At 39.0% G+C, this 25,111-nt stretch overlaps 1 protein-coding gene across 50 annotated transcripts in view; it reads right to left on the reverse strand.

The window, feature by feature from the left end:
- Window positions 1-1,129: 1,129 nt before the first annotated feature.
- Window positions 1,130-25,111, reverse strand: part of sorbs2 (sorbin and SH3 domain containing 2) — a 241,249-nt gene continuing 217,267 nt past the window's right edge. For 27 of the 50 annotated variants that reach the window (XM_062981426.1, XM_062981443.1, XM_062981427.1 and 24 more), the window contains 6 exons: window positions 21,833-22,582; window positions 19,302-19,496; window positions 17,020-17,127; window positions 10,102-10,151; window positions 5,797-5,903; window positions 1,130-3,771 (listed from right to left, as the gene is read on the reverse strand). In XM_062981426.1, the coding sequence (XP_062837496.1) occupies window positions 3,710-3,771; window positions 5,797-5,903; window positions 10,102-10,151; window positions 17,020-17,127; window positions 19,302-19,496; window positions 21,833-22,582 (1,272 nt within the window). In that variant the 3' untranslated portion in view covers window positions 1,130-3,709. The remainder of the gene's footprint in view (window positions 3,772-5,796; window positions 5,904-10,101; window positions 10,152-17,019; window positions 17,128-19,301; window positions 19,497-21,832; window positions 22,583-25,111) is intronic. The other 23 variants (XM_062981447.1, XM_062981445.1, XM_062981451.1 and 20 more) reach the window with 6 other exon arrangements.

Here is a 25,111-nt window from a genome sequence, read left to right on the forward strand (position 1 = left end):
GAGCTTGTTTTTTGAAACCTAAAGAATGTTTCTGCCATAACAGTGATTTTAAAATAACACCTCTCTGTTGCAAGTAGGGCTGGGGGCTTGTAACAAGAGCTGAATGAAAACAGATGATTTCACTCATTTTAAATGACCAATTTTGAGTAGGGTCACAGTGGAATATTTTCAACTCTAATAAAAAAAGTCAGATTCATAAGCTCAGTGGACTCGCTTTGACTGTTTGGATGAATGTGTAGGGGACATATAGGACTGATCTAAAAGTAAAACTTCTGTAAAATGAAACTTTCTGACCAAAACATTTAGGCAACTATAGGATCCCTGAAAAAGTTGGTGAGATTATGAGATCGATCACATTACTTTTTAGATATGGTTATCATGGTTTTCTATGGGTGAGCAGATGAAGACTGATAGATGGCATATGTTCTGTATCTCAACAAACTTGCGCTGATAGGGGTGCCATATGCTCTAATACAGGGATAGAAAAAAATGCTGCCTTCCAGATGTGAAACTCCCAGCATTCTTCATGGGTCGGGCTGTGGCGCAGCTGGTTAGTAGCCAGCTGCACTAAATCACTACTGACTGAGAAGTCATGAGATCGAAACCAGCCCAGGTTGGATTGAGTACCCAACCATTAAATTGCCTAACTCATTGTTTACCTAAGCAACCCAAAAGACAGTTGCATCCATCAAGTAGGAAAATTTAGGGACCGCTTATGCAGGGAGGCTAATTTAACTCATTTACGTCACCATAAAAATGTCCAGCAGTGTGCAGAACAATGAGGAAGTACTCCATCAAGGACAGTGTCACAGTGGATGATGAAGCAGCAGTTCCCCCTGTGGCTGGAATCGAGCATACCCTCATGAAGCTGGAAAATTTTAAATAGCCTCTGTGTCTCTGTCCGTATGTTGTATGTCTAATGGCATTGAATGTTTGCCGTGTATATGTACATTGTGATCCGCCCTGAGTCCAGAATATAAATACTGTAAATAAATGCATAAATAATAAATTCATCACTGGTGACACTGATTTGGGCTGATGGGAATTGCAGTCCAACAATATTAGGAGGTGTACATGATACCCACGTCTGCATTGCTGTATGGATGATAATCAAGAAGACACGACAACATATTCCAAGCAATTTTTATTAGAAGTCTATTCAAGGAAAAAAACACAGAGACCCTTTGCATGTAAGAATTCAAAGTCAATTTACCTGAAAGCCAGGTATGAAAAATCTTGTTCTATTAAAATCAGATAACAGAGTAGAAACAGCGGTTCTTCTTCGTCGTCTTTTAAATATCACAGGCAACAGACACTTAAGTCTTCCATCATAAATGGCATCAAAGATAAGTACTGATTTCACTGCAAAGCTCCATGCACATCTAGTTTATAATGGAAAGCCTTTGAAATATAAAGCTTTTGCCATGTAATTTGCAGTAATAAAGGTATGCTGCACAAAGATGTTTCTTTATCTGTCTCACTGACATTTCTCCATAATAAAGACATATGTACAATTTTTAAGATTTGGCAGGTAAAACCATATTATTATTATTCATAAAACTTTTGCGTCAAATCCTATTTTACAGAATTGCACTATCCAAATGTGCTTATACACTGAAGAGGGAGTAAAGAAAATGGGAAAATGAAGCTTTATTAGTGGAAGGGGTTGCTCAAAGAAGATCAGATACAGAACTTGATTTTTATTCCTCCAAAAAGAATCAACGATAAAATGGCTCTGTACAAAGAAAGCAAACGTATGTACAAAATGCTACAAGCTACAAACTTGCAAGATCTGTCCTTTACCACAAGAGAAATGTAGTAAACGCCTTTGCTTTATTGCCTTCTATAAGGTGCCAGCAAAACCAAATATGGACTGCTTTGCGTAAAGCCATAGACATAGAAAGTCATGTATTTTTTTCCATCATACACTATTTATGCCTGGGTGCCGCCTACAGAAAACAAATGTTGTGTTCAAATACTTCACACTAATCCAAGGATTTAAAAAATCCACCCATATGTACCTGTTTTCATGCTTGTGCCTTTTTTATTTCTTTGCTTCAATGTAATATTGCTAAGAAAGAAAATACAGCTCAGGTTTATTAAAAAGTATGTGCAAAAACACAAATTAGCAAAGTAATAGCGTATGTGATACTTTCTGTGGACTCCTGCTCCCCATCCCAGTGCCTATATGCAATACAACTATTTTTCCTTCCTTGCTGAAACTTCACATATAATTAATAATAAATATCAGACTTTCACATATCTTGCTGTAGTCACAATACTGTGAAACGACAGAAAATATTAATTGGTGGTTTGTATTAGAAATGGTTGTAGTTTCTGGGTATTTTTGTGTTTCTGACTTCCTTATTTCGAATTCATTCCTTTAGATGAATTTCAGAGGTTAACGATATATACACGTATCGGATTCATATTTCTTGGGATGTATAGGAAAAAAAGTCTTGCAGTGCAGTTCTCAAGCTGTGATTCCCCAGATCTTTTGGCCTTCAACTTCCAGAAATCCTAACAACTGGTAACTTGCTGGGATTTCTGGGAATTGTAGGCCAAAACACCTGGAGACCCACAGGTTGAGAACCACGGCATTAGAACAATATATATAGACTGTAACTGTGTTGGTGATATCCACTTCTCCTTGGATAGAAAGGCACATGTTTCTGAGGAGAACACTCTTTCTTGCACTTCCCGAATTTGTACACATCACTAATATATGAGAAGATAACTTGCACATTTCCTTACGAAAGACACCCCAGGACTGGGAGATATGTGTCTTTCTAGTTCAGTGGTTCTCAGCCTGGGGTCTCCACATGTTTTTGACCTACAACTCTCAGAAATCCCAGCTAGCTTACCAGCTGTTAAGATTTCTGGGAGTTGAAGGCCAAAAACATCTGGGGATCCCAGGTTGAGACCCACTGAAACAATATGCCCCATATGCTTCCTAATTGGAACATGTGTGACGCTCCCTTCTATTTGGAAGGAAAAATAATTTCCCCTAATTTATAACCTTTCTCCATTGATTGGCCCAAGTATTATGAAAACTGGGAATTGTGAATCGCCCTTTTGAATGATCCCTGCTTGAAGTTTCATTCTGCCTATGTTGCTACATTGAAGGGCATGAAAACCATCTATTTGTGTAATTAACTTATTTTGCAAATGGGTACAACCAGGCCAGTCTTGTGAAACAGCAAAACAAAAGCAACACAAACTGCTGAACTTTGAAAAAATGTGAAAACTTTCAAAAGTGAAAACAAAGACCATAACTTGCACTTTCTATGTGAATGTATATAAAATTTTTCTGTAAGGATGTTATGGTTCGATTCCCCCATCCCCCAAATAATATTGGTAACTCCTTGAAGCATCGTGATGGACTTTGCCATCAAGCTTTTTCTTGTATGAGTGCTTCAAATGGGGAGGGAGCAGAAAAGGATTGAATGCACAAAAGAAGGTACACTAGAAATCAGACTAATTCCTCTTGTTTCATAAAAGCTCAGCTATCCGGTCATAGCTGTTACAGTAATACTGCTGGCTGGTGGGTGAAGATGTGATGGTGGAGATGGACTAGATGACTTCTATCTGGAATTGCAAAGCAGGAAAACAGAAGGCTGGTGGAGCATGTTTTCTAGCAGCTTTATATGCAGATGTGTTGCAGAGATGCAGCATAAATAAGTAGGATAAAAACCAAACAAACAACATTTCACAGCCTCTTGACATAGTTTCCAGGGAAAGTACCAAAGAATTTTGTTCTTCTGGAGGTTCCTGAAAGTAGAAGTAATACATGAAATATGGCAGCAGTAGAAACATCTTACTCTCTAGGGTTTACATAGGATAACCTTTACATTTATGTTTGGTATATCTCACTGGTATATTCAATGCTACATCATTTGGAAAACATGCAGTGCATTGCACAGTAAAGGAATTAAATTGCTATAAAAACATAAGCATGAAACATGGAGAATTGTGCTCAGATCACAGGCAACATAGACCTTTCATAGGAGAAGCTCATATTGCTGAAAAGACAAGCTGACTTTAAACATTTAAAACGTGGCTCATTTCTTCAGCAGTGTGACTTGAAATAAGTCTCTGATTCTTCTCCATTCATACAAAATTGGATGGATTAGGAATTTTGTTAGTGTATAACTGCAACTCAAATGCCATTATGAGTGTAGGGGGGGGTATCTGATTCATTTTCTTGGATGCAGATTATATAATATAGGTTGAGTATCCATTATCTGAAATCCTTGGGAACGGCATGTTTTGGATGTAAAATTTTTTTTGGAATACCAATAAAAGGTAAAGATTTCCCCTTGATATTAAGTCTAGTGGAGTCCGACTCTGGGGGGTGGTGCTCATCTCCATTTCTAAGCCAAAGAGTCGGGATTGTTGGTAGACATCTCCTGGGCCATGTGGAGTGGACCATGTGGACTGCATGGAGCACTGTTACCTTCCCGCCAAAGTGGTACCTATTTATCTACTCACATTTGCATGTTTCTGAACTGCTAGGTTAGCAGAAGCTGGGGCTAACAATGGGAGCTCACTCCATCCATGGATTTGAAACACCGACCTACCGGTCAGCAAGTTTTGCAGCTTAGCGGTTTAACCCACTGCGCCACCGCAGACCGAAATAGCAATATTTGCATATAAATCCATAATGAGATATTTGGGAGACTGAACTCAAGTCTAAACAGGAAATTCATTTAAGTTTCATACACACAGTATACACATACATCATATTTTTAATACTTTTGTGCATGATACAAAGTTTCAGGCACAAAAGTATTAGGAAAGCAAAGCGTCACTATCTCAGCCATCTGTATGGACAATTTTGGGGTAAATGGGTTTCCAGATAAGCGATGCTCAATCTGTATCTGTCAGTAGCATGTTTTTCAAAAAAATTTCTGCTCAACAACTGCTAGGCAATACATTTCATTTTACCCATCAGTTATCTAAAGATGGAAGGGGATCTCCATTCACAGAAGTGGAATGGGCAGTTCCATAAAGGTACGTGAGATGCCTCTTTAACAAATTTAATGGGGATGCCCACAATGACCAGCAGTACTTAGCAGGTGGCAATATTAGGTGCTTACAAAGGTCTAAACCAATGGGCTGGGCAATATGGGGCTGAGCACACTGTCGGATTTTGAGGAATGTGCTTTATGATCAAATAATCCATTAGACAGAATCAGGAAGGTGCCTGTAACATGTCCGGATCTCACTCACTCGAAGTACGTATCTTGCCAATGAGTCTCTTATGCTCAGGACCCTGAATCTCCCATATTGCTGGACACTGTACTACAATTGTTGCTTGCCATTCTTAAAAAAAAAAAAAAAAAACTTTTGGCCAACAGCTCCCAAAATCCTCAACTAGCATTGCTACTGTCTATGGTAGGTAGAGGATTCTGGGAGTGACAGTTTTTAAAACTTATGTTTGCAAGCTCTGGTTATATTCAAGAAGACAATGTTCATGAACATGCGAGGCTATATTTGGGGCTCCTACTACTCATGAAGCAGTACAGCTACTACTGAAGTTGGAGCAGGACATAGGTGGGAGTTCCGATTTGTAGGAGAAGGTGATATGTACTGGGTGTGATGAGATTCAAGAATATACATTCTGTCTGAAAGGCATGACAGCATAACTATCTCTTTTGAGAAGACAGTATCACTCCAGCAATCACATTAGATATAGTTTTCTAGCATTTTTTTTAAAAAGCGAATCATTTAGTAATGCAGCCACAGAGGTATTACATATAGCCTAAAGCATAACTAAATTTGAAATAAACATACCCACAAACCATCCATCATCACACTTTTCCATCACATCAATGACATCTCCCTCTCTGAGCTCCAACTCATCTTCGTTCCTAGGAGTATAGTTATACAGAACCTGAAACCTTAAACAGGACAAATGGATGCATTTAAAGGAAAAAAACTGAGCACTGTGAATGTTTACTAAGCTAGAGGAGTTTATTCATTAGCCCTTTGATGACTAACCAAGAAAAGCTACTCATAAAATATGTTTAAAATGAAACCACAGAGACAATGACCTCTTTCTCAGCAACCTACCATCTAGTTAGGCAAAATATTTGAATTCCGTTCAACTAAAATGCATTCAATCAAAATACTCTGGGCTGTGAATTATGCTAGAAAACAAAATTGTGCAATACATTACAGTTCTGTTAACGTGTATTGTACAGAACCATTGCAAGGAAGGAATTCATATCTAGAGTTAAGATACAGAGAAAATAAAATCCAGGTTTTAATAATACCTATTATATCTAAATATCATATAATCAGCTGCCCAAGCACTGTCCAGTGGGTCAATATTGGCCGGATCTGGTCTTTTACTTCATTATGGGAAATAACCATAAAACCTCTGTGTAGATGCGAAAATATAAGATGCCAAGTGCTTTTGTAAATATGCCCAAGGAGCTGTGATTGATCTTATTGAATACACGTTTGCACACAGAGGCGTTTGGTGGAAAATGTGTCAATTGATGACCCACTTAGCATTCACATTTGCATTTTAGAAAATGTTACATATGCACTGACAGATGCCCAACAAGTTTAAATTCATTTACTAATGCAAACATTAGCGTGGGCTCAGTGTGAAGAACAGTACAAAACACAACGATTTTATGTTAAATGCAGTGCTAGTTAATTTTGTCTTGCATGGATGATTTGTTCAGAAAATGCACCTGCTATTTCTGACACCTACGGCAAACTGGATTGCAGATTTTGTTTAGTGCTGTCAACTGTTCCAAGAGATTTACAGAGAATAAGCACGGAGAAATCAAAACATATTCTTCAGATTTAATATCTTTAGGCTCTGAGTCACAATCTCGTTCAGGTGTATAATAAAAAAGATTTAAGCCAATTTATTTCACATGGGCTAAAACTATTTTGGTTGACATCAAAGGAAATAAAAGGCTTATGGTTTAGACTTTAGCCACAGTGCAATGTTGAAAAGGTTGCTACAGATTCCAATTTGTTTTTAAAGCAGAGACAGTATATTTAATATCATAGCTGATGGGAAGACAGGAGCAGGAATACAATAATTAAACTTTTTTTTCATGCTTGTGTCACTAATTCTGCATAAATTTATTTTACAAGGGACAGGATTCCTTCTACCGGCATAAAAAAGTAATATATTAAAATAGCTACAGAAACCTATCTAAAAACCAGTAATTTGGACTTCAGTTGGATACAGCCCAATATGTTACAATCGTTGCTCAGAAGTGGATCATATTTTGTTCAAAGGGAGTTACTTTCAAGTAAGCATGTATAGGACAGCGGTCTAATGTAGGTCAAACAAGGCCTGGTTAGGCATTGTATGAAGACGTCATAACTTGCTCAACAATAAGCAGGTCTGGATCTGGTCAATGCCTGGCTGGGAATTTTATGGACTTTATGAACTCACCTTTGATCACTACAATGAAAGAAAGATGTATTAAATATACTAAATATAGAAATGTTCACATGAGACTTGCTTTTACATATTGGCCAAGAGGCTCAGATAAAGTTCAGAGAGCCCTCACTGAGACTTTGCCTCTGTCATGAACTAACTAGGGCCCCTTCCACACAACTGAATAAAATCCCACAATTTCTGTTTTAAACTGGAATATATGACAGTGTGGACTCAGATAATCCAGTTCAAAGCAGATATTGTGGGATTTTCTGCCTTGATATTCTGGGATATAGGGCTGTGTGAAAGGGCTCTAAGTGGCCTCACACAAAGTTTCTTTTTCAGCTTCTGTCCCTCAATCTGAAGTTAAGAGTGAATTGCTTTACAGTGTGCCATGTAATATACATATTACTCAAATTATGAATATTTAAACCAATATTTTGCATGTTAGGAATATATTTTTGGCATTTGTTTCATATTTATTTTATTCAGGCATTTCTAAGAATGTGGTGCTACCATGAAAAAGAGGGATTTTGACTGAAATCCGTACTTCAGTTTTAAAGTTTCCCCTTTATGGATTTACAAAATATTTTCCACCAAAGGCATAAGGGCTGTGTAATTAGAGACTCTGGTTCATGTAATTTTTTTCACGTCAGGAGTGACTTGAGAAACTGCAAGTTGCTTCTGTTGTGAGAGAATTGGCTGTCTGCAAGGATGTTGCCCATACGACACCCAAATGTTTTACCATCCTGTGGGAGGCTTCTCTCATGTCCCAATATGGGAAGCTGGAGCTGACAGATGGAAGCTCATCCTGGATTCGAACTGCTGCTCTTTTGGTCAGCAGTCCTGACGGCACAAGGGTCAGGACTATTGCGCCACCAGAGGCATGTCATGGTAATGTATCAGCTCTGTTTAGTTGCAAACAGATACACAAAAACTATTACAGGATCCAACTTAATTACTCATTCTGCACAGATCTTTTCCAGAAACTTCCTAGGGACAAGAATTCCCTTCTTTATCCTGTTTGCATTCATGTTTGTTAATATATAATGAATGGGGATGATTAAGACTTGATTTAAACTTGTCACTTTTCTTGAGGATTTGAAATAATTATAACCTCCTGAACTGCAAGCTGCATTGTGACCTACAATCAGCTTATAAAGTTTTCATCCCAGTCATTACCTTTGGCAAAGTAAGCTCCTGTCTTTTCCCTACTTTTAATTAATGTGACCACCACATGAACTGGATTATTCATACTGCATAGATGTGCATGAATCCCAAAGGGCAATTCATTCCCCATCCTAATTAAAATGCAAACGATCATTTCTAGAATGAAAATCGTGCTAATTATGAAAAGTGAATGTGAACTGCAATTTGGAAGTTGACTGTCAATGCTAAGAAATATTTACAACAGCTTAATTTGCACAATTTTTGCTTCTACATACTTTGATTTCCACTAACATGGCAAAGTTATTCTAAGTGGCAATGAAACATAGTTTAAAAAAGTCACAATACTCAGCCAAGAAATTTTACAGCTACTGAGTAAAGGAGGCAATGGGATCATGTAAATACAGCACACTCTTGGTATCTGCTGGGATTTGACATTAAGACTCCAATAGATATCAAAATCCATGGATGGTCAAGACCAGTCATTCGCAAACTTTGTCTGAGCATGGACCACTTGACCAGGGACCACTTTGACCAGGGACCAAACTCCAACATTAGTACCAAAAGGCTTACAAATCAGTTTTTGGTCAGCTTTCAATTAGGTTTGGTTATTTGGAGTGCTAATTCAGAAAATTGCATTGGATAAACCAATTAGCTCTAGTTTCTGATAAAGAACATACCATTCAGTAGTCGCCATCTGCTCACTCACAGAAAACCGTATTTAATAATCTAGAGCTGATGTGGTCTAGCCAATGAAATTTTCTGAATCAGCACCCCAAATAACCCCAGGAACAGGCCTAAAAATAAAGACACCAAGAAAAAAATTTTTTTTTGGTTGGGCTGTGTTATTATTCATAGTAACTATGAGGCCGCAGACCATAATTTAATTCTTGAGGACCACTGGTGGTCCATGGACCACATGTTGGGAACCACTGGTCAAGACTGGTCAATGCATGGGTGCATTGTGGATATGGAGTGCTAACTGTTCTTGCACAACCACAATAGCCAAAACCTAACAGTGTACTAACATGTCTCACATTGGACTTTCAATGGAGCATAATTGCAACTCTGTTTTTACTCCTCCACAGCCAGCAGGACAAACTTTCCTCACTCCTCTTCTGCATATATAGTTGGAAGCACTTTTCATGGATGGTGTTATGAGTCATGGATCCATGTGTGAATCAATGGTAATAAGGAAGAGTCTAAAGTGAAGGAGGGATAGCCCAGCCTCAACCTCTCCATGACATTACCTCCCATACAGAGAAATAGAGCATAATACTAGAGTAGTGGTTCTCAGCCTGGGGTCCCTAGATGTTTTTGGCCTATAACTCCCAGAAATCCCAGCCAGTTAAAGGCCAAAAACATCTGGGGACCCCAGGTTGTGAACCACTGTACTTACTAGAGGAAAATATAAGCCACTTTGGTAGATAGTTTCCCAGATGGCTAACATTCCTCCTGTACCAAATTAGAAACTTGATACTATTATTTACATAAGAACTTGAGTAGAGTCAAATACTTACGGTTCCCCCCCACTGTGTATATTTTCATGAGCAAACACAGGGCGCTGTGGCTGAAATGAAATGAGTTGAAATGTAATAAGAGTATTAACTGTTACAGATTTAGGTTTAAGCTTAGCACATGGGTCTGTATAATATGGCGCTCTAAGGCCACACACAGCTCACCAAGTACTTCATAATAATCCCACCGCCCCTTGTATTTCTGGTCTGCATTAAGAAGAATTTTTAGAATTAAGCTGCTGATGGATCACAATACAAAACTACATACATCTCAGGGGGGCTGTACGTAATGCAAGGTTGACACAGTGGTTGTCTTCATTTCACATAATCCAAAAACAATCCAGTTAAGCATAAAAAGTGTAAATTTTTAGAATTCCTTGAAAACCCTGTGCAACATGGAAGCTGGTGTTAATTTAACTCTGTTCAGCCTAAATCTCGCCATGCCAAAAAAAAAAAAAAAAAGCAGATAAGTTTTGGCCTCTTTCCTCTTGCTAATATTTTTAGTCGCAGATACATCACAATTCAATTAAATGAACAAATGGACAAGTGTATAGTTGTAACATGAAAAAAATCAAGCTTCAGAGAAGCAGAATTCAAAACAGTCAACAACACTGATGGGACATATAGCCATTCCTCACGGAGTGCTCAAGACAGCATTCTTGCAAAAGTCCTCTCCCTGACAAACACTGAATAGCATCTATAACATGCTGTTTTTGATATGGTTCACTTGAGTGGATTATGGAATTTTTTTGTTTGTTGGTTTAAATATCCCCCAAGGAATGCAAAAAGAGCAAAACAAATTCTTAAAAAGAATGCAGTTAATTTATCAGGATCTAGCCTTATAAGGAGAAAAAATGGCAAGTATACTGAAAAGATGAACAGAAACGGCCTTCTCCACCCCCAAGGTCATAGTTACTCCAAGTTTTAAAAGCAGGCTTAACACTTCCAAGAAATCTGTAAAGGAAACTGACTTTGATGAATGATAAAATAAATAAAAAATCAAGCTGGAAGGGGTTTAGAAAAATGTATTTTTGAATTGACAGTTTATGAATCATTGCTTTCCTTTCGCCCAAAACATCAATAGTTCAATGAATGGACCTTGAGTATATTTATACAGTTCTTTTGAAGCCTCTCCGTGGTTTAAATTGATTTGGATTATGAATTTATGAATGGTTTACAATTGATAAGCAGGGCTTTATGTGATATGAATTCAAGTACACACAAGAGCCACATAACTCTCCAAAAGAGGTAACTGCACAAAGTTGGCATACATATGAATGCCTATCATGTGTCTGTTTGTAAATTCATTGTTCCATATGGGGTTTCTGTGGGGTCAGCTCTGAAGAAATTGAAATATTACTAATTTTTTTGGCAATTGATATATTACATGGTGGTCACCTTTGCATGTCTTAATTTATAATATCATTGGATTCTATAGATGTCTGTCTCATTACATGGTGCATGAGTTCTATAATGAGTACAGAAATATCCATAATTAGGGGTGTTCAAAACAGCAGAAATCTGTTGCATTTTGTTTTTGAATTTCAGGTCCCCCCTCCCCCCCGGTCCGTTCTGTTTGTGGGAAAATTCTTCCCGAAACGAAAATAATACTCCGGATCCCAAATTATGAATCCGAACTTAATCTCCCGGAATCTTCCCAAAACAAAACCGGGGGGAGGGGTAGACCCAAAATCTGAAACGAAAACAGAAGAGATTTCACCCCTAATTATCATGAAAATTACTTTCAGTATTCATCTAAACCAGTGGTTCCCAACCTTTAAAAAAAAAATAACCACGAACCACTTTGACCAGGGACCACTCTCCAACATTAGTACCAAAAGGGTTATGAATCAGTTTTTGGTCAACTTTAGTTTTGGTTTGGTTAATTGGGGTGCTGATTCAGAAAATTGCATTAGATAGACCACATTCGCTCTAGTTTTTGATACAGAACATATGCCATCCAGTAGTTGCCATCTGCTCACCCACAGAAAACCATATTTAATAATCTAGAGCTGATGTGGTCGATTCAATGCAATTTTCTTAATCAGCACCCCAAATAACCCCATGAACAGGCCTAAAAATGAAGACACCACGGCGCCCCCGCTTCCAGGTGCCACATGGAACAGCTCTGCTCAGGGGGAGTGAGGAGGAGGAGAAACTGCAGTCAGGGGGCTTGTTGTCGCAACTTTCATGGGTAGTCAGTCTCTCCACTCCCAACATCCCTGTTGCCTCAGCACTATAAGAGGGTTTTGTGAGACCAGTCGCTCTCGTTGCAACGGTGTAGTAACGATAAGGCCATGGACCATAATTTAGTTCTTGGGGACCACTGGTGGTCCATGGACCACAGGTTGGAAACCACTGATCTGTACCCACACTTGGAAAGAAAAGGTTTTATGAATTCATCTCTCTGTCCTTGTGATATTTACAAAGAAAAGAGTAAATATCACATGGCCTTTGTATGACCCAAACAATGAATATATGAAACTATTATACTTACTTAACTTAATAATATTGTCCCAATATTGGCAATCTCATGTTCCACTGATTTAAGAAAGATGGAAATAAATATTGTTCCTGGTGAAGAAAAAGCCTGAGGAAATGCTAGGATTTGTTCCTGTATAAGCCAATGTTATTTCTGACATCCAAATGGCATTTTTCTTATTTTTGGTGAACTCTAGGTATTGCCAAAGACTTTTTATTCCCACTTCCCAGGTGGCTTTATTTTTAACCTAGTACATTTTGCAATGAAATGGACTGGTTACATGCCTGTGTGTTTCTATCATGCCAGAGCCAGTAAAGGTGACAGCTCTTGTTTCCAGGAGACAGATTCAACAGACATGTCATGGAGGGAAAGAAGAATGTTGGCACTAAATAAAAATAACCCCATTGCTTTCCTAGTACAGTATGATTGAAGAAGTTCAGCATCTGAATTATAAGTAGCTGAATGGTAACTAATGAAAATCAATTTACGAAATTTTGTATGAAACTAGATGTGACATAATCAATGGAAAGGGGATGGACACTAGGGAGAGAAGGAGGGAGGGAAACTGAGGATAAGGGAGAAGTTAAGGGAAAAACTATGAATATGCAGGAAAAAAGTAATTGGGAACACAATATTTTTACGCAGTCTGCTTGAGTCCTTGATTGACTTAAAATGAATCAAATGGAACTCAACATGATGCAATTTTGGCTAAATTGTGTCCAGATTTGCTAAGTAGTAGAAAGATATATCACTAGCCACCGAACATCTTTAATCACCCATCATAATCCTATGCAATAATATTTTAGTACTTTATACACATAAACCCAAAAATGTAGTGTGAGAGACAGAACATAAGACACACTAATAGCTCTGTATATTAAAGTTACAAAATCATATTCATACTAACAGTTTGAAAGAGCAGCGTAACTTAAAAACTTTTCAGGGAAGGAAAAGGAAATAATAGTCATTCTAGATGGTTTCCTGTCAGCACTTGCCCATAAAAAAATAATTTAAAAATTTATCAGGTTTTCAGTAAAACCTGCTGAACAGGAACACTGTACACCAGATCTTGGATTAGATCATGATTTTTGTTATACTTAAAGGAGACACACTGACATCAGTGCCAGAGCTGCAATGGTCCCCTAGATTTCAGTGGATATACACTACCTATAACTCAACACAGCAAAAGCATTTTCCATTAGGTACATGGCCAGTCCTTAGGAACATGTATCTTATGTGTATATAGGATACATGCTTGCAAATCTGCTGCTGTTATGTGCGTATTTTAGGACATCAACAGGTACATTTAAACATTTCTTACATAAACATAACAATGCCAATGCATAAGCAGCCATTAAATTTGAGGGATTTTGGACATAGGCTTGGGAGCATTTGATCAAGGCTTTCAGTACAGTGCATGCATGCCACCAGACTGCATACAACAAAGTAAATATGAATTGGTATTAAGATTCAAATTAAAGGAAATATATAATTAATAAAAACATAGCTCACTCTATGTAAAAAGAAGTAAAAGACTGTGTGTTGTCGAAGGCTTTCATGGCTGGAATCACTGGGTTGCTGTGAGTTTTCTGGGCTGTATGGTCATGTTTCAGAAAAATTCTCTCCTGATGTTTCACCCACATCTATGGCAGGCATCCTAAGAGGTTGTGAGGTTTGTTGTGAGGTCCCTGGACATTCCGCAGATATATAAATCCCACTTGCCTAGTTTCCAACAGACCTCACAATCTCTGAGGAAGCCTGCTATAGATGTGGGTGAAACGTCAGGAGAGGAATGCTTCTGAACATAGCCATACAGCCCAGACAACTCACAGCAACCCAGTAAATTGTTGCGATTCCAGTTGTTTTTAAAAGTAACACTATCATAGTGGCTTTTCAAAAGTGTTTTAGTTGATATAAAAACATTTGACTACAGCAGTATAAGGCAGAACTGAGCCTGCACTTGAATCTCCTTTATCATTAGTGAGACTGAAAATCTACAGCTATATAAGCAACGAAGGGTTAATATTAATGAGAAATGGAATTAAGTCTCCATTATTTACTTAGAATATCAATGCAACTTAGACACACCACTTCCTATTGGAAAAAAGTAATTAATTACAAGGAACGTGTTTTGCAAATAATTTATTCATAGTTTTGCTTGCTATTCAAAGTGAATAGTACAATGGTGTCCATTTATCACAAATGGTACTAGATGTTTTAACAGATAAAGCTGAAGTTATGATTCCATAATAGAAAATGTATGTATAGTATTACACTCTTTATGTATTTTTTAGATTAATACCGATTATTTCATTTGTTCCCTGGATGCTACAGGGAAGCAGCACAGTCACCAAATATATGGTGGATTTACAATAATTTTCCTCAGTTGCAGGCTCCAGTGTCCCACCTTGAGCCAAGAGGAGAGGCAAGTAAGAAAATACTATGTTGTTGTTGTTGTTGTTGTTGTTGTTGACCCAAAGACAGAGTATGACATAGCAAACAAGATATATATGCTAGATTTTGTATATTATTATTATTATTATTATTATTATTATTATTATTATTATTATTGGACAGCCCTCCCTAGAAACTAGTACAGTACTTGGTCATTGAGGCTGGATCTACACTACCCTATATCCCAAGATCTGATACCAGATTATCTGTTTTGAACTGGATTATATGAGGACCCTTCCATACTGTCTCTATATCCCAGGATCTAATCCCAGTTTACCTTCTTATCCCAGATTATCTGGCAGTGAAGACTCATATAACCCAGTTTTAAGCAGATAATCTGGGATCAGATCCTGGGATATGGGGCAGTATAGAAGGGGCCTGAGACCCCTTTTACATAGCTGTATAAAATCCACATTATGTTTTGAACTGGATTATATGGCAGTGTGAACTAAGATTTTTTTTCCGTGTCAGGTGTGACTTGAGAAACTGCAAGTTGCTTCTGGTGTGAGAGAATTGGACATCTGCAAGGACATTGCCCAGGGGCACCTGGATGTTTTGATGTTTGTGCCATCCTTGTGGGAGGCTTCTCTCATGTTCCCACAAGGAGCTGGAGCTGACAGAGGGAGCTCATCCGCGCTCTCCTAGGGTTGAATTTGAACTGGCAACCTTCAGGTCAGCAACCTAACCTTCAAGTCATCAGTCCTGCCGGCACAAGGGTTTAACCCATTGCACCACCGGGGGCTGCTAAAATAATCCGGTTCAAAGCAGATAATGTGAATGTTATACAACTGTATCGAAGAGGCCTGAGTCTACACTGCTGGGATAAACAGATAATCTGGGATATTTATTTATTTATTGTGTCAGAAGCAAACTGAGGGTACAAGTTGTAATGAATTTGAAAACACAAAGTTTAAAAAAACTTGGCATTATACTAAATGTCCTTGACCAGTAGGGATCAGTTCCTGGGATATAGGGCAGCCTCTGTTGTCAATGAATGTCATAATTGGGTTGTTGTGAGTTTTCTGGGTTGTATGGCCATGTGATCCCGGCCACGAAAACCTTCGACAACACAATTTCATAATTAACTGTGAATTGGAGCTTTCTTAACAGCTGAAATTGGTAAAAAGGTTCCTTGTTATAGATAGCTCCAGTCTCATAAATAAGAACACATTAATTCATCTATGTGGCTATCTATCATTGCAATACCTCTGGAACAATGCCATTTTCTCATTTGTGTTTATCCAAACAATCTTCTCTCTTCAACCCAACCCCTTTCCCTTGCAGTCCTGACAAACAAAGCTTGTAATGTGTAGAGAGACATTAAGATACAGATATTTACAAAATTTGGTTTTGACATAAAATGCATTAAACACACACATTTTCTTGGAAAAACAGAACGGACAATTGTTTCAAGAGGAAGAGGTGGCCCTTTAAAGAGGCTGCAGTTCAAGAGAGATAGGCAGGGAAAAGCCGATGCCAATGACAGCTCTGAGCGAAGCAGTGCTATGAGGAAGCATGGTGTCAAGTGAGTGCAAGTACACGTTGCCATAGAAGCAAAATATTTTGGAGGAGGAAAAAAAAAGGACCATGCATTTGAAAACAAGAAACAGCAGAACTGACGTTATGAAATCCACAGAATGTGCAAATGGGACCTTCTTATTTGGCCTTGACAAATGGCCTCATAAGTGCAATACAGTCTGAAACAAGAGGAGGAAAGAAAATTAAGGTAGACTCAGGTGCTTAAGAGGATCTGTTTTCTTTTAGGCTGTTTTACTGGCCTTTGCAAATCAGGTACAACCTATTGTGGTTTCTTTAGAGTTATGAATCAGAATGTTTCAATTCTAAACAGCACAGCAGTACAACATAAATGAAAGCATGTTAGAAAAATTATTCATACATGTGCATTCAAGACTTCGCGAATAGATGCCAAGTTCCTTATCCTAGGGGAGCTCTGGCAACATATATAGGGCCTTGCAGTACCATACCCTATGTGAATAGTTGTGCCCTCTGACAGGTGAGCCGCAAGATCTCCTAGTCGTAACAGGGCTACGAGGAGGTTTGCCGATGACAAATATCTCTCTTTTTAAATCAGCCTAGAAAAACCATAAACACTGGGTCAATTCCTCTAAAAGCCCACAACGGCATTCTCTACTGGTTGGTTCATTTCCGCAAACGACACAAACCACTTTTTAGTCTCCAAAATACATGCAGATCTGTTAATCCAGTTTATCTAAATAGCTATTGTTATCACCTACTCAATCCAGAGAATTTAAAGTCCTACAAAGAATGGTTTGCTTTCACTTCATCTGGGGCACAATGTTCTATGGCTGTAAATTGTCAAAATGCAAGTATATCATTAATATGGGAGGAGTGGGTTAAGAATAGGGGTCTACAGTCAGTTATGTATCCACCACCACGACACTACACTTGGAAGGCCATTATACTTGGACAACAAGGGATTGCCTAAATAAGTAAGTAAGTAAGTAAATAAATAAATAAATAGAAGGGGTGGCTTCCAAAGTTAAGCACACAACAATACACAAGTAACTGACAACAAAAAAATCAGGAGAAAATGAAAAGAGTTCAGAGCTGAAAACCTGGTCTTAAAGGTCCTAAGTGTGTGTTGCGTGAGTAAATCAGATGGGTGAAAAAAAAAGATGGAATCAATGCTTCCTCAATTTAGATCCCCAACTTGGTTGAGAAGGTTGAATGAGTTGTTTAACAAACACAAGATTGGTTCCATATATCTTAAGGAACGCTGAAAAAGACAGTGAGTGACAGCTTTCATATTACTTCTATAGCTTTTGATGGCACATTATTTGCTGTTAGGTGCACTACATCGGTACTGGAGACATTATGTGCCAATGCCCCATTTCCCAGCAGCATAAACAAATAAATGCTGTCTTCTCTGGCAGGAATCCCTAAATCGAGACTGTATGTTTGAGAGTATGCAGTGCCAGTGTGGAAGCCTTGATCAGAACAGTGTAATTTATTGAAAAGCAAAAACAACATCCCAGTTCTTAATTCGCTAACTGGGATCCCTCAACCTCAAACAATATTGCAATTGTTGACTTGCTGCTGTAGTTAACGTCTGAACATGACTTTTGGGGGCTGGGCTGTTAGCATGTGTTTCAGGTTAAAAATATAGGTGTGATGCCTATGGTTTAATTTATTAATACATTCAATTTATATGATGCTTTCTCCAGGGAAATATAATGGCAGGATAACAAAGGAGAAAGCATTCCTTTGTTGTCTTTCTCCCTTAACTTGTTTAACTCTGTGAAAAGGTAAGCAGCAGGCCCTTGAAGCAGGTTCAGATGCAAACAGGAGGTTGAGTCTAACAAGGTGCTTCCCAAGTTACATCAATCTGGAATGAGATCCTTGTCCTCCTGAGCCTTTAATGCTATGAATGCATTATTAAGAAGAGGATTCATAATTTGCCAGGTGTATAAATGACAAGGCAGCTGAGTGGCTCTGATACTCTCATCTACTTGTCCATTCTTACTGGAGTTTCTCAGACCATGGATGTCCAAGAGGAGCCATTGACCGTTCCTTTGAAAGTGGGGATGGTAGGATGCCGTGTTAATTCTGGCATAGCTTTTTAAACTTCTTGCATCTGCCATGAATCCTGTAGGCCTCGAGTAATGTGGCTTCCCATAACATAATGAAGATGTTTATTGTAACACTAAGAAATGCAGGCTTTTGCATATATGCTCAGTAGCATACCACTGAATAGAACTTTTCCCCCTGTATGTATTACAAAAGCCAACTGCAGAAAAGTCAATATTTTGCTAGTGTATCTGAGCAGCATCATACGAGGTTGTTATGAATAAAATGTATGTAACAAATGGCTATGGAATGGAAATCAATAGAGATATTGGCAAGGACAGCTTTGGGAAATATGAATAATAATTGATACTGTGTGCCAAAAAAGTGTTCAATGACAGTTTATATTGTTGTGTTGAAACAACATCTTAATTCTGAACAATAAATTTCTTCATTCTGATTAACTATTGTTCAGTTACTGAGTAATTATCTAATAATTTAAGAAATTACTTATTCAAATATCTTCATATCCTGAAGACTGGGTTGTTAAACAATTAAAATGCATTTAAACAACTTTCTCTGCTTGAATTTGATTGCATGCGGGCATTCCTAAATGTTAGTCACTCAGTATGGTTTTTTTAAAAAACGGGTTAAGCTTCCAGGCTTCTTATTTTGTCAAGCATCTATGAAGGCATGCAGTATTGCATAAAGGTACTGTTACCTTTAACTTTGGTGCTTTTTTCTCCTGTCTGTATGACAGTTTGGAAAGGAGAGGGGGTGAGTGAGTAACAGCAGGCTTGGAGGATGTAGACACACATTCAGAGGAAGATGTTTTGTCAGAGTGAAATGGAGGACTAGAAGCAAGGCGGGAAGGAGAAGTGGAAGGCGCTTGCATCTCATAGGGAGGTGAAGCTGCCTTGAAACATTTAAAGAGAGACAACAATAATTGTGTGGGAGAGCAATTGCAAAAGGAGAGGAATACAGCACCACCATCAATGAAAGGAAATCAAGACCATGTCAACCCACCCACTGATTGCTGTTCTTATTGTGTTTAGAGGTGTCAATGCCATAATTGCCCAACCACACTAACTGTATTTAATGGGGGCATCTCACTGTATAATTCTCATAATCTGTATTTTGCCATGCTTTTTTTTGCCTTTTTCCTTGTCATTACTGAAAAACTAATAAAGAAAAAAAATACAGGGTACGTTCAGATAGTTTTTCTAAGAAACACTCTTAATTCAGAACATGACAGTGGCAACTCCAAGTGTTTTGGATCTCAGCTCTGAGAAGCCTCAGCAAACATGGTTGATAGGGATTCTGGGAGCTGAAGTCCAAATCACTTGGAGAGTCAAAGGCTGAAAACCTCTGAATTTTACAGACATAGGGACCAGCTTCTATGTTAGTTTCCTTTTGTTTTTAAATTATCTCAGCCTTAAGTATACATTTATAGTGAGGCACTGGAAGAAAACAAAGAGAGGAAATGGTACATTGCCAACTATGTACATGTCTGGAGAAAGTTGGCAGGTGTACAGCTTTTAAAAAGTCAGATTGACTTCAAGGATGGTCAAGGCTTTACAGAACAGTCAGTGCATGTCATTCTTGGTGGTACAATTCCCAGATAAAGACCTGAAGCATATTTTGACATGGATCTTCAAACTGAATGCGAGCAACTGAAGTTTCAATAAGCATCTTGTTTTTCCTGTAAGTCCTAGGCATTTAAACTTGTGGAAGGGAGGGAGATGAGCCATGGGAGAAAGTGTAATACATGGCTAGTAGGGTGAGTCAGACATTGGGAGGCCCATTCTTTAAGAAAGACGATGTCACTTATAAGTGTGGTTTTCAGTTATGGAACATGTGTGCTCCATAGCCAGGCTGTGATATATCTCATCCAAAGGTAGAGACATCACTAGATGTAGATGATTGCTACTTCTTATAGCCTGAAAGCATTCTCCCCATTCTTTTCTGGTGGGCAAATGTTTTACCAGGACTTGACTGAAATTTAGTCTGAGTCTTAAAGAAGCTATCCAAGGTCCTGAACCACATCCCTGAAGCAGGTTTATCAGCATGCCCCCATTGTAGAAGGGACTGAAATCGGAAAAGACTTCCTGCCCCACTGATTTGCCATTGCCCCATTTCTGTTTTTCATTAATGCCCTATTTCTGAGGCTGAAACTCCACATTACATTAATTACATACTGTGCACTCCCATGACTTTGTGTTTAGTGTGCATGGGTCTTCAGATAGAATCAGGATCACTATGCACATCATCTCCCCATCCTGTTCCCTCTTGAAATTTACCCCTTTGCACACCAGTTAAAATGTCTGTGCTTGGAATGAAGAGCTTCTAGTGACCTTACAATGGCTCCTTCTTTTTAAAGCTGCAATACTGAAAGAAGGACTGGGAAGGAAGTGTTAGTTTTAATTTTTTTCATGCACAATCACATTTGTGGTGCTTTCTTTCAATTAGTAGTGACAGGGCCAGATCACATCTGAATCAGGGTGTAACTGTATTCAGAGAGAAACTTAATAGAGGAAAACTGGTTCCCACATCAGTCTGTTCCAGACTTCAGTCTCTTCTACAATGGGGCTTGCCGATAAACCTGTCTCAGGTATATGGTCCACAAACAGCAGTGTCCTTTGAGGTCAAATAGCAACAGTGGATGGTGGGGGAAGATTCTGACTGGGCAAACTGCATGTGTGAATAGCTTACCCATCTTCCACAGTGCCATGGTGACAATCCAAATGATGGTACTCATGACTGCTTTATAATATATGTATCAAATGAAGGCTCTGCCAACATAACCATGAATTCAATGTATCTTCTAATTTGGTCTAGTTTTATTCAAGGGCTAGGAATTTCTCACCATGGAAAAGAACCCTGGAAAAAGAGACACCGGTACTGGCAACTAGCTCTAGAACAGTGGTTCCTAACCTTTGGGCCTCCAGGTGTTTTGGACTTCAGCTCCCACAGTTCCTAACAGCTGGTAAGCTGGGAGTTGAAGTCCAAAACACCCAAAGGCCCAAAGGTTGGGAACCACTGTTCTAGAAAGAAGAAAGGATTGATTTCATCAGAGCACATTTCTTCCCATCTCCGAAAGAAAGGAATGGGAGGAAGACAGGTCTTGTGCGTAAGTGTGTTTGTACTCCTCATGAAATTTGTATTATACACATGCAAAAACACACAAAATGGAAAGATTAGACTTGAATTAATGACATGGACATAGGAATTTATCTTAGGAAGTTTAAATACCTCTTGTTTAGTATGTGGTGAACTGTCCCCTTCGCAAGATACCATGGGCTCTCTCTTACTTCCTATTGGTGATTCTAAATGTTCAGCGTCTGGCTCTTCCTCTATATGGAGCCTTGCCAATGGTTCAGTTACATCAGGGGCACGTCTGTAGAAACCTGAATCTTTATATTTTGACTGCCCCCCTTGGATTATTGACAGCAGCTCTTCACAGATCTCTTCCTGTTCATCAGTCTCCTTCAGGCTTTTGACAGCAGTATCTACTATCTCTGGTGTCTTTGGAGAAATGACCGAGAAGCTTTTCCTTTCCTTGACAGAAGGGGTTCCTCTCATCTCTCTGAAATTGCTACATTCAGGTTTATGTGCCTTGTCATGAAACCGGGTTGCTGGAGGAGGTGATTTACAGGCAGATGATGAAAATGATTGATATGAAGTTGACGAATCAGGGAAGGATTGGGGAGCCTTTGGCGAGGAGATCGGAATAAAATGGCCATGCTTTACTGGAGAAGCAACATTACTGGAGAGCCCCGGTGCACTCTGTGAGCCTTTTAAAGCTAGAGAGTTGAGTTCCTCTAAATCGGAAAGGAAGCTTTTAGGAAAAGGTGGAGGAGAAGGGGAAGGTGTGCTTGGAGATGAAAAGCCAAGAGTCAGTGACAACCATTCATTGGTGATAGCCTGGAGATTCTCTTTATTAGAGTCTGGACAAGAAGAGGGCCGGTACCTGAGAGGAGGGGACGATGCTTTGAAATCCAACTTGAGAAATAAGGGAAAGCACAGGGATTAAAACATAGTGAAGAAAGATTTTGACCTCATGCTTGAGAGAGAGTTTGTGCATTTGTAAACAGTTCTATGTCATGTCCTAGCTTTAGGATAGTCTATCATCCAGCATAAATGTCTCAAAGCATTAGCACATGAATCAGAATAACAGAAAGCTGAAAAATGAAATGGTATCAAGTTCTTACCCAAGGCTTAAATGTCAAACATCAAGACAAATCTGGATCACTAAGTTCATGAAATGAATCTGATCCATGAGAGTTATGTACTTTCCTTTCCTTTAGTACACTTATGACTAAAGGTCCAGATGTGATTACCAGACATTCCTCAACCATAGCTATTGCTATTTTGACAGAAGAGTGGTGCAGGTAACAGTTTGGGTTGAGGCACTCATTCGTATGAGTGAAAAGTGGATCCAACTAGGCAAACTCAAATTGTGCAAAAGTTCAAGTTTTTCATCACCTGACATCAGAACCATGCAGAAATATCCTTAGTACAACTACATATTGCTTTTACGTCTTCTGCAGCTACATAGTATATCCTTTAGCTGAAAACTAATACCATTTCACACATAATTACACATTCAAATGCTATTCAGTGCACATCACAGACAAATATTGTAAACATAAAACCACATATTTTGGAACATTATTATTGGCTGGACCATATTGCAACATTAATTATTGATTGTAGTTTCCTTCTGGCAAAATAAACGTCCTTTTGTAAGAATGGAAGAGTTGGAATTCATACGTATATCGCATCAGTAGATATCCACTGCTTCAGTAAAGACTGAAATGTAGGGTTTGTTGTAGTTATTAATTCTCAAAAGTAACCATATAGAAAGAAAACCAAATCCTTTTGATTTCAAAACATTTTGAAATCAGCTTTAAGAACATAGGAAGCTGGCTTACACTAAGACTAATCATCTAGTCCAAAACTATATGAACAACCTTTTAATTTTTTTTACAAGGGCCATGTTACATCATGATAGCCTGTTGAACCGGGATGTTGATGGTGGGCTGAAGTCCAGAGTTTCTCTCCCCCTTTTTCTCTCTGCAACCCGTTTATCTCTCTCAATAGAAAGGTCAGTTTACTCTTGAAGTTACAAAGGTCTTTTGAAATTATTCTGAGGGCCATATAAAACAGGTTAAGGGCTGCCATGTATATTCCTAGGGCTATTACACACCCTCTATAATTACTGGGAATGTATCTCTATGGTCTTCTTACTGAAGACCCCACTACTCAGTTTCCCCTTTTTCTCATGGATGGTGGTGGCGACTGAGGCTCCATTATACCCATCCTGGAAGACAGTGCAAGGGCATAATACTAAGATACTGTGATGAACCATGGGCCTTGTAGTCCTGCTCAGGACATTGTAATCCCTGATGAAGATGAAAACTTGGGTTTTTTACCTTCCCAGTCTGAACTGGATTCCTCTCAGCCAGATCCTTCCCAGGCAGATCTGGAAACCTTGCACCTGCAAGAAAGTTGTGCCCCAGAAGTATGTCAAACAACCCCAGAGCCTACTTCTCCCGTGTTCTTGCGCCGGGAGTTTTGTAAACAACAGAGAAGTTTGGATTCAGCTTCGCGCAGGAGTGCGAGGATAGCAGCTAAGAATGTTGCCAATTAACATTGGTTCTCGTGAGAATCTTTAAGGAGTTTAACATCTGGTCTCAGAGTTTAGCTTTCGTTTCTGATTCCCAGAGAACCGCTTTGGTGAGAAAGTTGGACTCTATATAGGTGTTTTGCCCGCGTAGCAACTTCGCGGAGTCAATTCGTCAGCCTACGGAGCGAGTTGTGTCTGGACAGCGCGCTCCGATTCAAGCCTCGCTTCAGCTCAAGCCTTGCCTTGCTATCCAGCCTTCGCCTTGCTTCCCAGCCTTTGTTTACCTACGGACTTTGCCTTGTTTCCCAGGACTAATCCTTGCCTTGTTTCACGGATTTTACCAAGTTATTCCACGGACCTTGTTCTTGTTCTTAGTTACCTTGTTCCACGTTCAAGCCTTGTTTCAAGTATCAAGTTATTTCCTAGCCACGCTCAAGTTTTATGGACTAAGGACCTTGTCATCTCCCCTCACTTTGCTTGGCAAAGTGAGTGTTTCGGTTATTGGATTACAACTTTGGACCTTAATATTTCTTATTGGACATTGCTTTTTTGGACTAATTCTGACCTTTCCTGAAGGGTCTAATTCTGGACTATTTTCTATACTTGTTTTTATTAACTTTATATATTCCTTCAATAAAGATATTAGTTAGATTCTGGCCTCTGTGTATGGTTATTGGTGCCTCTGCCGCCTGGGTCGTGACAGTTTGACTCCGCCCCCCATAAGCACCAACTAACCGAGGCCAGGATGTCTACCGGAGCCGCGCCGGCTGGACAGCCGCTCAGCTACACCATCAGCAAGGACGAAGTGGACCGCATCCGTGACAGACTCAACGCGCAGGATGGAGAAATAAAAGGGTTGAGGGAGCGCGGAGTTCGCCTCCCGGCCATGGCGTTGCCTACCA

Source organism: Anolis carolinensis, chromosome 5 (assembly GCF_035594765.1).
Source record: "Anolis carolinensis isolate JA03-04 chromosome 5, rAnoCar3.1.pri, whole genome shotgun sequence".
In the NCBI taxonomy this organism is placed as follows: domain Eukaryota; kingdom Metazoa; phylum Chordata; class Lepidosauria; order Squamata; family Dactyloidae; genus Anolis; species Anolis carolinensis.